Raw genomic sequence first — 18,753 nt, forward strand, 5'->3', positions numbered from 1 at the left:
TCTCTGGCTGTTGAAGCCAACCGAGTGGAGACCGACCCGAACACGGTGAGGGAGCCGGCAGGAACCACCGGTGTCGCAGTCGGGAGACGGGCACGGATCGGGGCCACATGCGGCTCATGGCTCCGTTTTTCTACTGCTCTGAGGAGAGAAAAATAGATTAGTTTCTTGTGCATCCTGCCCGGTCCCTCCTGAAATGACTTCACCGCCCAGCCGCTGTCTGTGTGACCATTTCTGTCCTGAATGGGACCCCCGCCCCGGTTCCTGGGAAGTTACATAAATCAGAGACCCGGTCAAGCTCTCCCTAACCTTTATCAACTGAGTCTTCTCTTCAACGGCGGAGATTCAATTCCATGTTTCTATGAATAGAGACTCGGTGCTTAAAGTTTTGTCATTTATCTCTCTCCATTTTTAATGTTTTCCTTGGTCACCTTGAAGGTTTTAGCCACGTAAGTTTCCATGGGAGCTCAGTGGCTGAACGTCCCATGACTGTCCCTACCCACGGAAGCCTTTGTACGCACCTTCGGTTTGTTTTTTCCCGTTCCCTTTTCACTGCTGAGTAATATTCCATTGCATGGATGTACTGCATGGTTTATCTAGTCACCTGGCAATGTCCGTTTGGATTCCTGTCAACTTTTGGCTGTTATCAGCAGTGCTGCAAGGAGTATCCATGTCTAAATCCTCCAGTGTTTCAAAGCATTCCATTTTATTGTTTGGGAGAGCTGCAATTTTTGTATCTGTTAGCTAGAATGGTTAAACAGGATATTAGGCCCTGACCAGTTGGCTCAGCGGTAGAGCATTGGCCTGGCATGTGGAAGTCCAGGTTCAATTCCCGGCCAGGGCACACAGGAGAAGCAACCATCTGCTTCTCCACCTTTCCCCTTCTCCTTCCTCTCTGTCTCTCTCTTCCCCTCCCTCAGCCAAGGCTCTATCGGAGCAAAGTTGGCCTGGGCGCTGAGGATGGCTCCATGGCCTCTGCCTCAGGTGCTAGAATGGCTCTGGTTGCAACAGAGCGACCCCCAGATGGGCAGAGCATTGCCCCCTGGTGGGCGTGCCGGGTGGATCTCGGTCGGGCGCATGTGGGAGTCTGTCTCTCTGCCTCCCCGTTTCTAACTTCAGAAAAATACAAAACAAAACAAACAAACAAAAAACAGGAGGACAGTGTCATGTGGTGTGTGCTTCCTTCTCTGCGTTCGTGTAGACACTGCATGGAGGTCCATTAGTGGCTGAGAGATTGGCTCACAGGCCGAGAAATAAAAGAATGAGTGAGAGTAAAAATGGAGTCTCTACTCGCTATTAGCCTAATCTGAGAAATGGCGGGAGGATGGGCTCTGTGTAACTGTCGTGGGGGGGGGGGGGGGGTGGATGTCTCGTGTGCTGGGTTCTCCGTGTAGCTTCCTCAGGGTAGTTTCTGTAGCAAAACCTGCATCCGGGGCCGTGCTGGTTTCTCCCAGTGTGTGTGTGTGTGTGTGTGTGTGTGTGTGTTTACATGTGCATGTGCACACGTGTGTGCTGAGTGGCCAGAGCCCGCTGGTCCCGTTGAGCGTGCGGCTTCCCCCGTCGAGTGCGGAAGGACCAAGGTGAAGTGGGTGAAGTGGGTTTTTCCCGTGGCCTGGACCCGGTAGGCGCCCACAGACGGACAGGTGGTCCTGGCCTGCGTGGACTGATGGGGTTCTCGCAGGAAGTGGGAGTCAGGTAAGGGTCTGCAGATAGAACCTGGTGTCGGGTGACCCTGCCTGTGAGCTCAGGAAACTGCAGTCATGGTGGTGACACCCGCCTACTGAGCAGTTTGGAAAGTGGTCAGGGAGACGCAAGGGACTCAACGGCTCTCCAGGCTGGACAGGGGAGGTCACGTAGTTAAAGCTCTGGGTCCAGGAGGGTGGCCTGGTCCTGGGGAGGGAGGGGACAATCCATTGGACAGGGGAGGTCACGTAGTTAAAGCTCTGGGTCCAGGAGGGTGGCCTGGTCCTGGGGAGGGAGGGGACAATCCACTGGACAGGGGAGGTCACGTAGTTAAAGCTCTGGGTCCAGGAGGGCGGCCTGGTCCTGGGGAGGGAGGGGACAGACCAATGGAGTCATTGGACAGACCCTGGCTCCACCAGCGTCCTCCGCTTGGGCCTCCCTACCTCCTGCAAAGCTAACCTCAGCGTCCGCCTGCAGCCGCAGAGCTGGACAGGAGAAGGACGCCCTTGCCCATGCGTCCCTGCGCCGCGTGACTGGGTGCCTCACGGGGGACCTACCTGAACAAGAGCCACCGTGTAGCCAGGGATTTCTAAGTGGCCAACACTTTTTAATTGATTTATATGCAGTGGCTTATTTAACCTCTGACACAAACCGGTGACTCAGGGGCCACATCGTGAATGAGGTCACTGAGCACCGTGAGCAGCCGGTACGGGCCCCAGGCGTGCGAGGGAGGCAGGGAGCAGCCCAGGAGCGGCCCCGGGGCGCGTGGGCTGACCTCATGCTGCTCAGGGTCCCTGTGCTGGACCAGCCCAGCCATAGCCTCCAGCTGAGCTAAAGGCGTGTCCAGATTTGTTGCCAACACCTGGTCCTGCAGCGAATGCCCAGCAATGCCGTGTCCGACCGGGAGGTGGGAGATCTCGGACAGACCGGAGTTCATACCTGGTGCCAGGAAGGGGCCCCTGAGAGCCTCTGGCGGGGACTCAGTCCTGGTGCAATTTCACCAAGCTGGGTGCCCAGCATGGTGAGTGTTTAGTTACACTGTCCAGGCGCCTGGTCCCGGCTTGTCTTGACTATGAGGCACGTTGGCATGGGGGCGTTGTTCTGTAGTGTCCTGCCCCTGGGACACTTCCTGTCACATTTCCGTGGGTCCCCAAGAAGACTCCGGGGTGCAGGAGAAAAGGACAGGGGCCGGAGCTGCAGGGACCCTTGGTTCTAGTATCTGGGTACAGGGAGCCCAGCTTGGCCCCCTAGGTGACGTTCAGACATAAAATACGTCATCAGAAGTCTCCCATATTTTGGGTAGGAAGCAGGGAGTTTCGGGGGGGGGGGGTCTGGGTTCAGCAGGCGGCTGTGTGTGTGGGGGCCCCCCAACAGGAAGACAAGACGGTGTGCAGCTCGCTGTCTCTGGGGGAGCTTCTCACGCCGACCACGCCTGGGTTTCAGGAGCTACGCCCGTGATGCGGTCAGAGAAAATGCGTCTGCCCTCCCGAGAAATAAACACGGAGGCCCAGAAGGGGCCGGCGAGGGCCATGCAGGGTTTCCCGGGGCAGAGGAGCCGGGGCACACGGGGTTTCCCGGGGCAGAGGAGCCGGGGCACGCGGGGTTTCCCGGGGCAGGCGTGCTGGGGCACACGGGGTTTCCTGGGGCAGAGGAGCCGGGGCACACGGGGTTTCCCGGGGCAGGCGTGCTGGGGCACACGGGGTTTCCTGGGGCAGAGGAGCCGGGGCACACGGGGTTTCCCGGGGCAGAGGAGCCGGGGCACACGGGGTTTCCCGGGGCAGAGGAGCCGGGGCACATGGGGTTTCTCGGGGCAGGCGTGCCGGGGCACACGGGGTTTCCCGGAGCAGAGGAGCCAGGGCACACGGAGTTTCCCGGGGCAGGCGTGCTGGGACACACGGGGTTTCCCAGGGCAGAGGAGCTGGGGCACACGGGGTTTCCAGGGGCAGACGTGCAGGGGGAAACAAGCTGCATCTCAGCTGGGTCCGCACGCGGTGTCCCCGCGCTCGCGCAGAGAGAGCACCCCGGCCGGCCGAGCCCGGCTCCCCCAGGTGCAGGGAAGGAATGGGGTGTGCGGTTTGGGGGGCCCCTCCTCGGAACTACGGGGCGAGCTAATGCACAGAAGAAACCCGGCCGCTGAGGTCAGTTCCCTTCGCAAAGCGCCGCGTGTGTCCAGCTCAGCAGCACGGAGGTTTGTGGCCGGAGAAACAACCACCAGCCACAGTCGTGGGCGGGAGTTATTTTTAAAGGGAGTCGTCCCTTCATCTGCATTAAAGCAGATTCACGTCTGCTGACCAGTGACCCTCGTTACGGTTCACGTTTGTCTGCGGCCGGCAGCGTGTTTGCTTCCTAGCGGGGCATCGGACCCCCGAAAGGGTTCCAAAGTCAAAGAGTAAGACCTAAATAAAAAAACAAAACCCGGTGAATTAACGCCCTTTGTCAGTTCTAGTCTCGGACCCTAAATTATTACGTACATAAATACTCTTCCCGGTTCCCGGTTGTTAATTTCGTCTTTGGCTAAGAAGCTGTCACAGATTCAGGGCCGGTGCTACAGGGCCAGTAGGCTGAACGGTTCATGTCACTTCATTGTTTGTTCTCGATGCCCCGGAAGCCAGTCGGATCACGTTTCCTTTTCTCCGAAGTGGGATTTTATAACCCAGACTTAACTGATGCAGGGGTGAGCGTGCGCCCCCCCCCCCCCAGGCTCTGTGTGACGAGTCCTTCGAGTCTCTGAGCGCAGTGAATGGGCCAGTTCTCCGGGGAGGGCTTCGCGCAGCCTGTCAATCACCCAGGTCACCACAGGGGTCACGTGGGGCGGGGCCAGTCGGTCCCTGAAGTGCGTCCTCAGGGTCAGAACTGCGTCCTCTTTGCATACCTGAGTCTTCCTTTTCCTCTGTGGCCCCTCGTCCCCGACTGTGCCCAGACTCGAGGACCCAGCCACCAGGGTTCCCGTGAGCGCGGGGCCCCAGGTCCCGCCGGATGTGCTCAACCGGGGATTGGAACTCGAGCTCTGGGCGGGCGCCGTCTGCAAGTCCTGCCCTTCACGTGCGCCGGGTGGACGTCCTGGCAGGTGACTCGCTGGACACCTGCTCTCGGTCCGAGCGAAGGGCTCACCGGGCAGGCGGCCTTGATACTTCACCTGCCGGACCGCGCAGAGGCTGCGCGAAGCGGAATCCCCGCTTTCTGACGGGGATCGCGTGTGACCCCGAGCGGAGCAGGAGTCTGAGGTTCCGAATGTGTTTCCAGACCGGTCCGCAGGCAGACTTGTGCTGGGGTGAGGCGACCTTGAGGGGACCCTCTGGGGGCCATCACGTGACAGAGCCCACTTTCCAAAGTGGCGGAGGCACGGTGTAATAACCACCCCGCACCGCCCAGCTGGGAAAGGTTCTTGATTTTACACAAATAAAGCAATTCATTGCCACCAGCTGCTGCAGCGATAAGAGAAATGTCAGCGAATTCCCTCGGCCACGGAGGGGCGGGCGGAGCATGAAACGCACAGCGCTTCCGCGGGAGACATTTTACCATAAAGGAGCGTGGGGTCAGACTCCCGAGGGCAGTGAGCGTCTCGTGTGAACCACAGCTGAGGAGTGAATTACGGAGACAGAACCGGAACCGAGTTCATCCCCGGGGTTCTGTTGTAAACACCTCCCCGAGGCCCCTCTTCTGTAACAACTGGGGTCCCAGTGCCACCTCCCCGAGACCCCTCTTCTGTGACAACTGGGGTCCCAGTGCCACCTCCCCGAGGCCCCTCTTCTGTAACAACTGGGGTCCCAGTGCCACCTCCCCGAGACCCCTCTTCTGTGACAACTGGGGTCCCAGTGCCACCTCCCCGAGGCCCCTCTTCTGTAACAACTGGGGTCCCAGTGCCACCTCCCCGAGGCCCCTCTTCTGTAACAACTGGGGTCCCAGTGCCACCTCCCCGAGGCCCCTCTTCTGTAACAACTGGGGTGCCAGTGCCAGCACCCCTCCTGGGGCTGGATGGGTACCAACATGGCACACATTCTGAGTGTCCTTTGGGCTATTTTATTAACACTTCCATAACTGTTGGGCGTCGGTGCTGGACGTCACCTCCGGCCCAGCTGGGCTCTCCTTCCCGTTGTGGCCGCCGTGCCCGCTGAGGGACCGTCCGCACGGGGAGGAAGGAGGAGGCAGGGGCGTCACGGTGTCCCCGGCACTGAGAGCTCCGTCGGCCGGGAGGGACTGCAGTGTGGACGGCTCTCGGTGGCTGCGCAAGGTCACGTCGGCCCCTCGCTGTGCCGGCACCATCCGCCCCGTGTGGGCTTGTTTATTTAGCCTGCGCGTGCCCTGATGGAAGTATGTGCCCGTCCCGCTCAGAGCGTCACCGCAGAGCGAGAGAACACGTCTCTGCCCGCGGAGAGACCGCCGCGTTTGGGGGGGAAACTGTCACAACGTAAAATGAGCGCAGGCTGGACGAGGAGCTCACCCCTCCGCGCAGTGACACACGGGAGCCCCATGTGGCCTTGTCGGGCGGCGTCGCGGTGACGGTGTCTGTCGTCCGAATGCCCGGGTGTCCTCACGGGGGTGTGAGGCTGCACCCCACGTTCCCAGCAGCCCCACCCTCTGCAGGGGAGAGGGGAGAACCAGGATTGGGGGGTGTTGAATTGATGAAAAACGCTGCAATTTTTTTTTTTTTAAAAGGAGAAGGGATTCAAATACCGCTGGTGATGTTGAAAATTAATTTTCATAACGTGTCTTTTTTATACTAGATGTTCCAAAATTCCCCAAAGAGAAGATCGAGCCGCTGGAGGTGGAGGAGGGTGACTCCGTGGTCCTGCGCTGCAACCCCCCCGCCGGCCTGCCCCCCCTGCACATCTACTGGATGAACATCGGTGAGTGGCGGTCCCCGTCCGTTCCCTGCACGTCCGGCGACGCCCCGGAAGCCAAAGACCAAGTAATCACCAGTTATCACTCTGGAAGCAGATGCATTTTAAAAACTAACCACCTGCCTGTCATCTGCACCGAGTGTTAAGTATACACTGCGGGGTGTGCGTGAAAACACTTGGCAACCGCTGAACATATCCCTTAATTGCGTCCCGTCTGGAAAGGGCAGAGGCCAGTGATATGAATAGGTGTGTTCGTGAAGAAGAGACTTCACGTTCTTAGCGGGTTGCTTCCCTTCGGGACAGCGTCCACACCGGAGCCGAGCATGGCCGGTGACGTCCCTAGCTCTCTGCCACTGTGTTGGCCATGTCTCACCCGTGCCGTGCCGTGACCCGCGGAGAAAGTGGTGTGAGGCCTCCATGCTTAAGTTCCCAGAACCTTTTCATGACCCTTTGAGCTGAAATCCCTCTGCTGGCCACGTCCACGTCCGGCATGGATGTTAGTGAGGCTCCTCCACCTTGTCTCCGTGGCCCTGGGAGACGGGGGACAGCATGTGTGCCGTGCCCGGCGGAGTTAGAAGCGGCGAGTCCTGGCCGCAGCCAGCCGGATGTCTGGACCGCCACCACCTGGGGCTCCCAGGCCGTGGCGTCCGGGAGGGACTCACATCTCAGAGACAACACTTGTGGAGACCTCGCTTAAAGAAACGTGATCCTAAGAAAATAAAAGGGACGATTGGGCCATTATGAGAACGGGACCGCTGTTCTGAGGCGCCTGAGCGGACCCACGGAGCAGACCCACGGAGCAGACGCGGGGTCCAGATGGTGGGGGAGGGGAGACGCCGGGGACAGTCCGCCAGAGGACGTCCGGTTCCCGGTGAAGAGTGTGTGCCCCCCCCCGGGGGGTTTGTCGAATTCTGTGTTTCCTTCCTGCCCAGTCACGGTGCCGGGGTGGGACCAGGCTCGGGAGGACAAGGGTGAACACGTGTGGAAGGCGGTGGAAGGCGGTGGGGGGGTGAGACCCGGGGCACCCGTGGCCTTGCTAGCGACAGGCGTTTCCTTGCAGAGCTGGAGCACATCGAGCAGGACGAGAGGGTGTACATGAGCCAGCAGGGGGACCTGTACTTCGCCAACGTGGAGGAGAACGACAGCCGGAACGACTACTGCTGCTTCGCCGCCTTCCCCAAGCTGAGGACCATCGTGCAGAAGATGCCCATGAAGCTGACCGTCCGCAGCTGTGAGTTCGAGCCGCGGGCCGCGGCGTCCTGCGTGCCGGGTGCAGCTGCGTCTGCGATTTCATTCCGGCTGAGGCCAGCGTGAGCCCGGGGGCGGGGCGGGGGCGTGTCCCCTGCCCTCGGTCAGGGCAGCCCCAGAGACCCTCACCCAGGACACCCTCACCCAGGAGACCCTCACCCAGGAGAGCCTCACCCAGAGACCCTCACCCAGAGACCCTCACCCAGAGACCCTCACCTAGCCCCGCAGGGACCCTGCCTCCCGCGGCCAGAGGTCCCAACCTCAGCTCTCAGAGCCGGGCATGCCCGTGAGGTCCGCAGGCCCCTCCGTCACCTAGAGCGTGACGTGGACAGCGGAGTTCTGGGGTTTCCTGAGCTCCTGTCTCAGGCCTGGATTCCCGGGGTCGACCCGTGGGCTGAACACGTGGGAGAGAACAGCCGGGTCAGAGAGAGCCAGGAGCCAGGTCACCGCTGTCACCACAGCCAGGCTGCCTGCCTGTCCCACATTAACAAAGCTGTGTGACAGGCTTCTCCTCCCCCCTCGAGCCTGGGCACCCGATCGGGTAGAACGGAAGTCGTCAGGGGAGAGAGAACCGCAGAGATGTAGGGCAGACCGCTGGCTCCGGGGGAGTCCGCATGGGTGGTGACATCTCAGTGTCTCGTGTTGAGTGACTTTTTCATCGTTGTGTGTGACGTACATGGTCAGACTTCACTAGAGTGTCTCTAGAGGCCTGGACTCTCTCTCTGATGTGCCCCCTCTGACTCCTCTGTAAGACACCCCCCCTGGGACTCCTCTGTGATGGTTCAGGGTGAGCCCCCCCCCCCAGGACTCCTCTGTGATGATTCAGGGTGAGCCCCTCCCCTAGGACTCCTCTGTGATGGTTCAGGGTGAGCCCCCCCCCCCCGGGACTCCTCTGTGATGGTTCAGGGTGAGCCCCCCCCCAGGACTCCTCTGTGATGATTCAGGGTAAGCCCCTCCCCTGGGACTCCTCTGTGATGGTTCAGGGTGAGCCCCCCCCCCGGGACTCCTCTGTGATGGTTCAGGGTGAGCCCCCCAGGACTCCTCTGTGATGGTTCAGGGTGAGCCCCCCCCCCGGGACTCCTCTGTGATGGTTCAGGGTGAGCCCCCCAGGACTCCTCTGTGATGATTCAGGGTGAGCCCCCCCGGGACTCCTCTGTGATGATTCAGGGTGAGCCCCCCCGGGACTCCTCTGTGATGGTTCAGGGTGAGCCCCCCCCGGGACTCCTCTGTGATGATTCAGGGTGAGCCCCCCCGGGACTTCTCTGTGATGATTCAGGGTGAGCCCCCCACCAGGACTCCTCTGTGATGGTTCAGGGTGAGCCCCCCCCCGGGACTCCTCTGTGATGATTCAGGGTGAGCCCCCCCCCGGGACTCCTCTGTGATGGGTCAGGGTGTGGCTCCGTATCAGTATTTATTCAACTATTTCCCTAAAGACCATGTTCTAGTGAAGCCTGAACACACCTCGTTTTGTGAGTTTTTCAGAATCAACTGCGGCTTTTGATCCTTTGTTTTTGTCCACATCCAGCATATGTTTTTGAGGGTTTTTTTTTCTTCCATCTTTTTTTATTTCAGTTAAGCATGCTAATGTGTCAAGGTCATCCACAAAATTGGGTTCCGAGGGTAAGTTTTCCTTGTAGAGTGTCGGCATTAGTTTCCAGCTCCTGTAGCTCGTGGCCACCTCAGAGCTTGACCTTTTCCTCTAACGCCTTAGTGAGTCTGTTAAAACACTAATGTTCACGGTAATGGAAATCCCTTAACATAGAGGCGATGTTACTCCCAAAGGGGTAATATTTATAAACGCATAGTTACATAAATATAACCATATATGTCTATATGATGTGATGAACACATACAGATATATACACACACATGTGAAACTACCTACTTTTAATGGAGTAAGTGTGTCGGATCTTCCTAACGGTCACTCACTGTTGTTAGATGATTAACCCTCTGAGTAGTACAGACGTTCATGTACGTCCTCACACCTCCTGACCATACAGAGTGCCACCGATTTATTTTAAAAATATGTACGGTAACATTAAAATAAGGCCAATGTCTGTTCTTCTTGTTTCCATAAATAGATTATCAGACAAACATGATTTTAAGTTAATAAAACTGTAACTGGAACTAATTTCATTTTTTGCAAAGAAAACCCCAGCCTCACTCCTGGGAGTCAGTGAGCATGAAAAAAAGTAACTCACTACTGGAAGGGTTAATAGCTGTTACACGTGGAAAGGAAACAAAAACCTTTTTTGAGTGTCAACAGAAGTGGAGGAGAGGTTGTGTTTCAGAAAGTTAAAAGTCTGTTTTCCTGTATGGCCTCTCAGAATACCTTGTACGGAACAGGGTGTTGTCCACGGCTCGGGAAAGGGCCCATTGCCAGCATTTTCCAAACGCATTTGCCTCTGAAATACTTTCTATTTTTCCGGGGGGACGTCTCCCCACAGTTGGTGCTGTGTGGAGGTTGCCTGCGTGGACCTGGATTTTATGTATCTCGTGAGCTCATCTCCACAGTGGGCAGGGCATTGGTATGAGTGTGGCAGTCCACACGTCCTGGGCCTGGCGGCTTGACTTCACCGTCTAATGCGCGGTCAGGGTCCAAGCAGCTGGAGGCGGTCCCAGGTGCCCCCTCAGCCTGATGGTGGATGAATCCAGTAGACAACCCCAACACTCTTTCTCGGGTCAATATCTCAGCTGTGGGTGTCACACCTGCACAGCAGACAGGAGAAATACATGTAATTGCAGTAACGTATTCAGTGGTATTTAAACCCATTAGCACTGTCTACGTTTTCATTAGTGTAGACATTAATGTAATTGATATCTCCCATTAAGTCTATCATTGTAACTTAATGACGTTCTATGTAAAAACAGTCACGTTCTCAGTTCTTTGCGGCAGACGCACTCGGGAGGAGCCGGGCTGGGGGGCACACAGCCGGCCCCGTCTGCCCCGTCAGCCCCCCCCCCCCCCCCCGCTAACACCCGTGGTGGCTCGTTCTGCACACACCACGCCCAGGTCGTGTTGACATCGAGTAGGAAGAGCCCGTCAGGTGAACGTTTGGAAATGACGTCAAAAGCAGTGTGGAGAATGGCGTCTCCTTACTTGCCGTTGCATTCGGAACGGGTTCTCAGCATGGGGAGACACGGGGCGTTTCCACATGCAGCCCACGAGGGTGCAGGGGGTCCCTCCACATTCCTCCTGAGCCCGGGGGGCTGAGTCACTAGAGGACACGGGGGGGTTCACAGGCTTCTGGAATCAGGATCTCTGTGGGGAGGGTCCAGGAAACTGCATTAGAGCGGGAATCATCGCGAGTCCTCGGACACGTTAAATGCCAGGCGAAGGCACACGGAGCCCACTGGACAGGACCAGGCAGGACCAACGTGTGGAATATAAAATCAGACGCCAGCTCACCGCTGGGCTCTCCTCAGGAAACCAGCGCCCTTGAGCCGTGTCTGAACTAACGGAACCAAGGACATGGTCACGACACGCATCATCACACCCGTGCCTTTCCTTGTGCGTGCCCGGGCCGCGTGGCCAGAGGGCGTCTGTCTCTCTGAGTGTAACTGTGTCTGCGTCTACACACACACACACACACACGCATACAGAGGGACACACGGTGAAGGATGTTTTAAGAAAGATGTAGGGCTGCAGGGCTTTAACTCCCTTAGTTCCGAGAAAAAAAAAAATGAGACTTTTCTCTTCCGTTTAGCAAATTCCATCAAGCAGAGGAGACCTCAGCTGCTGCTGCCTCCAAAAGATGCGGGCTCCGACTCCTCTGTCACCGTCCTCAAAGGGGACACCCTCCTGCTGGAGTGCTTCGCCGAGGGCCTGTGAGTAAGCCCACCCCTGTCCTGGCCGCGCGCTCCGCCCCGCCCCGCCGTGTCAGGAGTGTGACCCCCAGGAAGCCGTGCCCGCCCGCACGATAGTCACCCGTTCCCTTTTATTTAACAAAATGGGTCCCTCCGTGGGTGGAGCTGGTGGTTCCCACGTCACGCCACAGGTTCCCGGCTGGGACGGAGGTGGACTCATCGTCCCAGCCCTCTGTCTGTCTGAGGTAGCGTGAGCAGAGGGGACAATGGGCTGGCTGTCGATGGGGGTGCCGTCCCGAGAGCCTGCGGTCGGAGCAGGCAGCTGTCTCAGTCCCCCTCCCCTCGTTCCCTGTCCTGCTCCCCCGTTCAGGTTCCGAGGAGCCGGGGCCCCTCAGGTCATCATCCTGGCTGTCACACACACCAAGGGGGCCAGGCCATGTTATTTAGAACCTGGACTTGTCCCCGCGTTTTCGAATCCTCCCAGAAAAGTGTGAGAGGGACCTTCACCCGGTCACGACTTTTTCTTCTCTCCCTTTTTCAAATACATGCTTTGGGGTGACGCGGGTTCATAATAAGATGATATACATTTTAAGCGTGCTTTTCTGTGGTACGTGGTCCATCATCTGTATCCTGCATGGTGTGCCCACCACCCAAAGTCAGGTCAGGTCCCGTCACCATGTGTATCTGGAAATTGTTGCATTTAGTGAGTGAGCATCGTAAGTCCTTGCAACCCAGAGCACAGACCCTCAGAAAACGCCGGTCTGGGCGGAGCGGAGGCCCAGGGCAGCCGGTGACTTGGCGCGTCGCCGCGGTGACAGATGGGGCGGGACGCAGGCTGTCGGGGGACTCGGGTTCTGCACCTGTTAGGGGGGCGAGCTCGGCAGGCCTGCGGCCAGTGCCCACGCTTCTCCGCCCACTGGCCTGCCCGCCTGGTCAGAGGGAGGCGAGCAGAGTGGCCCCGTGTGCAGAGGGTCGGAGGTTCACTCTGACCCTGATGCCTGGTTCAGGGTGGAGGATTGTGTTGACCGTTGCCTGTCTGTACCACTTGGGGCGGGCGACACCCACACTGAGACCCGTGTCCAGTGACTGGCCAGTCCTAACCGGCGTGGCTATGCGCACGTGTCTGGGAGGAGAAGGGACGGAGAGAGCACTGATGTGAGGGCCCACGGGGACGGAGGGATCGAGGGCAGCGTCCAGTCCAAGGTCTCGTGTGACCCCAGGACCAGAAGCAAAGTAGCTAAGTCCTCAGGGCTTCAGAATCCTTGCAGGGAGATGGCCGTGGTCATTCCCACCTTCAGAACCCCCGGATAACGTCTCACTATCGAACATAAAAAGAAGGCGGGGGCGGGGGATGCAGCACCTGTAGTGGCCACAGAATGACCCTCTCCCCCTCGGTCACCTCAGCCCGGCTGGAGGGGCCCAGAGGCGTCGCAGCTAAACCAGCCACCGCTGCTGCCCTCACCACGTGTACAGCACAGGCCGCCGCCCCACTGGTTGGCCTGTTGTCCGTGATGGGGTCCCCTGACCCCAGCTGGCTCCAGTCCCCTCACTGGGGCGGACGAGGAGGCTGACCCTCGTGGTGAGGGACAAGTGACCAGTTTGGTTTTTGTTTCTGCTTCATTTGTTTGTTGTGACTGGTGATGGGGTCTTCCCAGGCAGGCGAGGTGCTGGGCCCCCCTCCTGGCCTCCTGTCCGGACAGCGAGGAGGCCGCTGGGCCCCCGGGCCTGTGCGCAGAGACCGCGGGCCCTGACCGTGGCTCCTCCTGGGCCGGCCAGCGCCGTGTGGCCCTCTCGTCTGGGCCTTACTCCCGAACGCCGGCCTCAGTGGGACTCCGAGGGGGGCGGTTCTCTGGGCTCCCTGGGCTGACCGCCGGGCTCTCATCCTGCTGCTCAGACTCACGCAGGGACCGGGCTGCTGCTTCTGGCCACTTCTCATCACCCACGGGGGGGGGGGGGCTCGCACTGGAAACACGGGCTGGAATAGCTCTGCGTGCGGTTACCCGTTCTTCCCGTGACTGCGCGGAGGCGTGGGGCGCTGGCGTGCGCTGTCGGCCCTGCTGGGAGCAGGAGGAGGATGCCGGGAGGAAACCGTGGCGGAGGTTGTGGGCGTGGCGGAGGTTGAGAGGGCGTGGCGGGGGTTGTGGGCGTGGCTGAGGTTGAGAGGGCGTGGCTGAGGTTCTGAGGGCGTGGCTGAGGTTAAGGGCGTGGTGGAGGTTGTGAGGGCGTGGTGGAGGTTGTGGGCGTGGTGGAGGTTGAGGGGGCGTGGTGGAGGTTGAGGGGGCGTGGTGGAGGTTGTGGGCATGGTGGAGGTTGTGAGGGCGTGGCGGAGGTTGAGAGGGCGGGACAGGACCCCGTGAACCCGCCCCGACATTCGCATTGAAGGTGTGGGCTGTCCCCTGGGAGTGTGGACGCAGCTCGGCCAGACTCGGGGGCGGGGAGGGGGAGGGAGGACACTCCAGAGCGCGGCGTGATGAGAAGCGTGTCCCGGGGGTCCCTGCCCGTGTCATTCTGCACCTTCATCAACGCTCCTCACTTCTTGTCTCTTCCCAGGCCCACCCCACGGGTGGAGTGGAGCAAAGTGGGCGGCGACTTACCGAGAGGAAGGGAATCGAAGGAGAACTACGGCAAGACGCTGAAGGTCGCCGGCGTGACCCCTCAGGACGGAGGGCACTACCGCTGCCAGGCCAGCAACGCCCTGGGGGCGGCCGCCCACAGCTTCCACGTCGTCGTAGAAGGTACGCCCGTCCTCCCGCGCCGGTGCGCCCCCCGTCCAGCGCACACGGGGATCCGCACGTGCCGGGCACCCACACCCGTTCACACTCGTGTGGGAACAGGCGGGCTGCTCCCACCGCTGACCGTGGAGTGGGCCCTGCGTGAGTTCACTCAGTCCCTCCGTCCGTCATCTGCTCACGCCGCCGTGTGGAAGGGGCCAGTGGCCAGACGGGTCACGTTAGGGACGCAGTGCACAGACGGCATCCGGGATTCGTTCAAATGCCATATTTTTATCTCTATAAAATGCACTCATCCCTCCAAAGTGGAGGGGAAAATGCCCGTGCGTCTTATGAAGCGAAAAATACGGTATTTTATTAAATATTTTAACACACCATTTGGTTCAGAATATATATATATTTTTCTTATTTTTCTCCTTAAAACCCCAGGTGCGCCTGATGGTCAGGTGCGTCTCACGGAGAGGAAAATACGGTGGTCGTTAAAACTGGCCTCCTGTGTGGGCGTATTGTGGGAAGTCGTTTTTTAGTGCGATAGACACAGGACGCGGCCTCAGGTCGAATCCTCGGGAAAGAGGCTTTGCGGTGGAGGGGGGCTGGGTGGAGTTTCCCTCCCGTCCAGAACCTGCCGTGTCTGCTGTGAGCTTCCTCCCCTCTCTGACCCCCGGTGTCTTCGCCGGTGGAACGAGGGAGGCAGCCTAGTCCTTGTCAGACCTCTCTCCCGGATGCATTGTTTTCTGTCCCCATTTTGGGGTTCAGTGATATTCAGTGTGTTCGTTATGAGGAAGGAATCACAGATTTTGTGGAGTGAAGATCGAGTCCCCATCTAAACACATTATATCCAGCTTCTCTCTCTGCACACTGAGCCTTGGATCCATCACCGTGTGGCTGTTGCCTGTGGCATCGCAGAAATAAGTAGGCTGTGATGTCATCATTTAAGAAGGAAACCCCTGAAGGTAGAGACTGCAGCCGTGCATGCTGAGCAGAGGTGAAGACCCCCGGGTCGCCCAGCAGGACCGTGATGGGTGCAGACAGTACCCCTGGGTCCCACGATGCTGAGGTCTCCTGGGCGGGGGGTGGTTGTGCTGAACACGTCAGTGCAGCGATTCCCGGGCGTGTCCTTACGCAGTGCTGTGCCGTCTGTGTGTTGCAGGGAATCATCCCTTTTAGGGTTCCACGCAGGGACCCCTTCATAGTCCAATAAAGTTCACCTCCTAAAGTTTCCCTTTGCACGAGGAACACCAGGTCAAGGCCCCCCGTTTCAGTTCATGGAAAGTAAACGAAGGCGCGGACCCAGATTCAGACGGATGTTAGAATGACCGTTTCTGCCGGGCGGCTGTTTGGAGTCACACCGTGTTTCCGGGCGCCTCTACGTGCGATTAGTTAGGTCAGGAGGAATGGATAAACGGAGTCGGGAGAATCACGCCCCGTGTTCAACAACAGCAGCAACGCCCAATCGGTGAAGGCGGTGTTGCTCACAGACGCAGGCGTGGGCACCTGCCCGGACCGGACGGTGGTCACGGAGCTTTAGAGAGGAAGGGGTTTCAGAGATGGCCGTCAGCCGTGTGGTCAGCTGTCCTGGCTGTGTCGGTGTGATCGGGCCGCACCGCGGGACAGGGCTGCTCCTCCCTAACCCGGTCTCTATCCCTGCCCCCCCCCCCCCGCCCTGGCACAAACACGGCCCAGGAGCCCGACCCTCCTAATTGCTCACCACCCGCTCCAACTGGAGTTGCTGACTGCGAGAAACCTTCCAGATGGCAGGAGCCTTGCTCGGGGAGCTGAATATTTTAACAATCTGGCCACGGTTGCTGGGCTCTGAGACAGGCTTTCACAAGAGTTGCGAGGGTTGCAGAAAAGAGAGAGTCAAGGGCGTCAAATAAATTCTCCCATTTGAAATGTTGACTTGTGGGACCGCTCCAAAGGAATACAGGTTCCCCGGACAAATTGTCCCCGCCATTCATGAAGCAGCGATTAGCGCTATTGAGATGCAAATGGTGTGTTTTATTGGGGAACAGTCCATCCTCTCCCCTGAATGGGAAGCCACCCCGGAGGAGAGCGAGCCCCGGGCTGGGTTTCAGGACCTTCCTTGTGTGGCAAAGGCTGGTCACAAGCCACCGATCTCAAGAGCTCTTCTCAGTTGGCAAGAGAAAAGGCAGCAGAAATATCACTTGTCTTACGGGCAGCCGAGTTCTCTTTCCTGCAGCTGTCTTCCGCCTTCCAGAAACTTCTTCTCTCCCTACGTTTGTCTCTTGCTTGGAAACTCACACGAAACAACCGGGATGCGCCCCATGGCGAAGGCGGCGGCGGCCGTGAACCTGGAAAAGCCAGCCTGTCTGTGCCCAAGTCCAGGCGTGCGTCGTGGGGCACCTGCCCCCCGGGTGAAATTCCTTCTTTCTTCCCACTCACAGCCGGACCCTGTGCTCTAAGCCCACACAGCCTGCACGCAGAAGCACGTCAGCTCCCGCAGTGGGCGGCCCCCGGATCGGCCGGCATGTCACCTCTCCGGGCCCCGTGACTGTAAACACGTGTGGGTGTGAGAGAGAGACACTCACTGGAGAAGGAACGCAGGGTAAACCTGCTGACGGAGGAATACGCAGAATTGTATGGAAGTCACGGTATATTCTATTTATAACCTCGGCATAGGAAAACGTCCAAACCTGCGAGAAAGAATTCCTAGTCTTTTGAGCCAAACGCACAGTCGCCGGGCAGGAAAATCTGGATGGATAGGAAAGCGCCCCCGAGAGTGGCAGTTCTGAGGCTGGAAGGGGTGGGGGGTCACGGGACCCCCTGGGCGGCCGGTCAGGGAGGTGGGAAAGCAACGTGGGAATCGCTGAGCCTGGAGGCAGAGGAAGGGGAGGGACTCACCCGCCTGCACGTGGGGGGCGCCGGGTGGGGGACACTGAGCACCCACAGCACAGGCAGAGGGTGGGGGGACAAGACAGCAGTGAGGGCCCTGGGGTCTGCATGGGGGGTGCACCCTCTGGCGTCTGGAGAAGGGGGTCACTCTGACGTTCCCAGAAGTGTGCTATCCTGATGCACAGAGACCACGGACAGGGTCACGTAAGGTAAAGGTTGACCTTTGTCAGGGAAGACGACAGCCTAGGGCAGAGGTCCCCAAACTTTTTACACAGGGGGCCAGTTCACTGTCCCTCAGACCGTTGGAGGGCCGCCACATACAGTGCTCCTCTCACTGACCACCAATGAAAGAGGTGTCCCTTCCGGGAGTGCGGCGGGGGGCCGGATAAATGGCCTCAGGGGGCCACATGCGACCCGCGGGCCGTAGTTTGGGGACACCTGGTAGGGCGTGACTGACCACCACGAGCTGCTTTTAGTTAGAAAGCTGTCATTTCAGACCATCCTGTGTGGTTACTCTCGGGCTCCGAGTCTGCAAGGCCACCGTGCCGGCCACCCCTGAGCTTGTCAGGGTCAGCAGGTGGCCCCTTTTTCATCCACAGTTATGTATGTGATATACATAATCAATACATAATATTATACAATGTGTGAAACCTATAAGTTAATTAAAACATAATATAAATACATTATTATGTAATTAACATACAAGCATATTTATATACTAATCATAACATTTCTGTTACTTACATTTATGCTATACTATGTGTGTGGTATATATAAATTATATATACTATATATTAGCCTATAAACTAATATAATTATATATAAAATATATTGAATACATCTAAATCTAAAACATTATAAAGTCATAAAAGAAAATGTGGCCCCAATCCCATTTGAACTGATTATTTAAAAATAACCCCCTGCCAACAATATGGTCAACCTTTGAATCACATGACCTTTGGGTGTATAGTGTAATAAGAAAGCACTTACACATCCTTACATATCCACAGTTGCTTTGCCTTTAAAAAGGCCTCATGAATTCAAACATGATTTAGTCATTGATACACTCAAAAAAAAAAAAAGCCTCATTTTAAAGTAACTAGTCTATTTCTAAAATGTTGCAATTAAATCCAAGTTTGATGAATGTGCAACAATTTTTATTTACTTGCTTAGACTAAACACATTCAATAGGAATCCGTTACTAAAAAGTAACCTGTGTCGTCACTGTCACAGGCCCCAAATTCCCTTGTTTCCTTCCTAGTGACCCTGTCTCCCCTTAGCTCGCTTGCTCAGGGTCAGACATTCCTGGCTCAGTGTTCAGCTGCATAAGATACATTTATGATCTTCTCTTTTTAGTTTGCAGTTGTGACAATATGAGAGAAGTTTCAACAGATGTAACTTCATCAGTTACCATGTATCTTAGGGTCATGGATGAAAGGATGGAGCTCAGAATTCTCCACTTGAACCATCCTTTTTCCTCTGAGGCTTTTTTATCTTTCCGACCAGACCGGCCCCTTCGGGGGACAGAGTGGCTCTGGCTTTGGAAGGCATCAGTTGTTCCCTGTCCCTGCATGCACACCCCCCCCCCCCCGCCC

The 18,753-nt window shown here is 57.7% G+C and overlaps 1 protein-coding gene across 8 annotated transcripts in view; it reads left to right on the forward strand.

Annotated features, from left to right (window-relative positions):
- Window positions 1–18,753, forward strand: part of CHL1 (cell adhesion molecule L1 like) — a 162,018-nt gene that overhangs the window by 99,408 nt on the left and 43,857 nt on the right. For 7 of the 8 annotated variants that reach the window (XM_066244613.1, XM_066244612.1, XM_066244611.1 and 4 more), the window contains 5 exons: window positions 6,405–6,527; window positions 7,582–7,752; window positions 9,342–9,389; window positions 11,477–11,597; window positions 14,127–14,311. In XM_066244613.1, the coding sequence (XP_066100710.1) occupies window positions 6,405–6,527; window positions 7,582–7,752; window positions 9,342–9,389; window positions 11,477–11,597; window positions 14,127–14,311 (648 nt within the window). The remainder of the gene's footprint in view (window positions 1–6,404; window positions 6,528–7,581; window positions 7,753–9,341; window positions 9,390–11,476; window positions 11,598–14,126; window positions 14,312–18,753) is intronic. The other variant, XM_066244616.1, reaches the window with a different exon arrangement.

The sequence above is a fragment of the Saccopteryx bilineata genome, chromosome 10 (assembly GCF_036850765.1).
Source record: "Saccopteryx bilineata isolate mSacBil1 chromosome 10, mSacBil1_pri_phased_curated, whole genome shotgun sequence".
NCBI lineage: Eukaryota > Metazoa > Chordata > Mammalia > Chiroptera > Emballonuridae > Saccopteryx > Saccopteryx bilineata.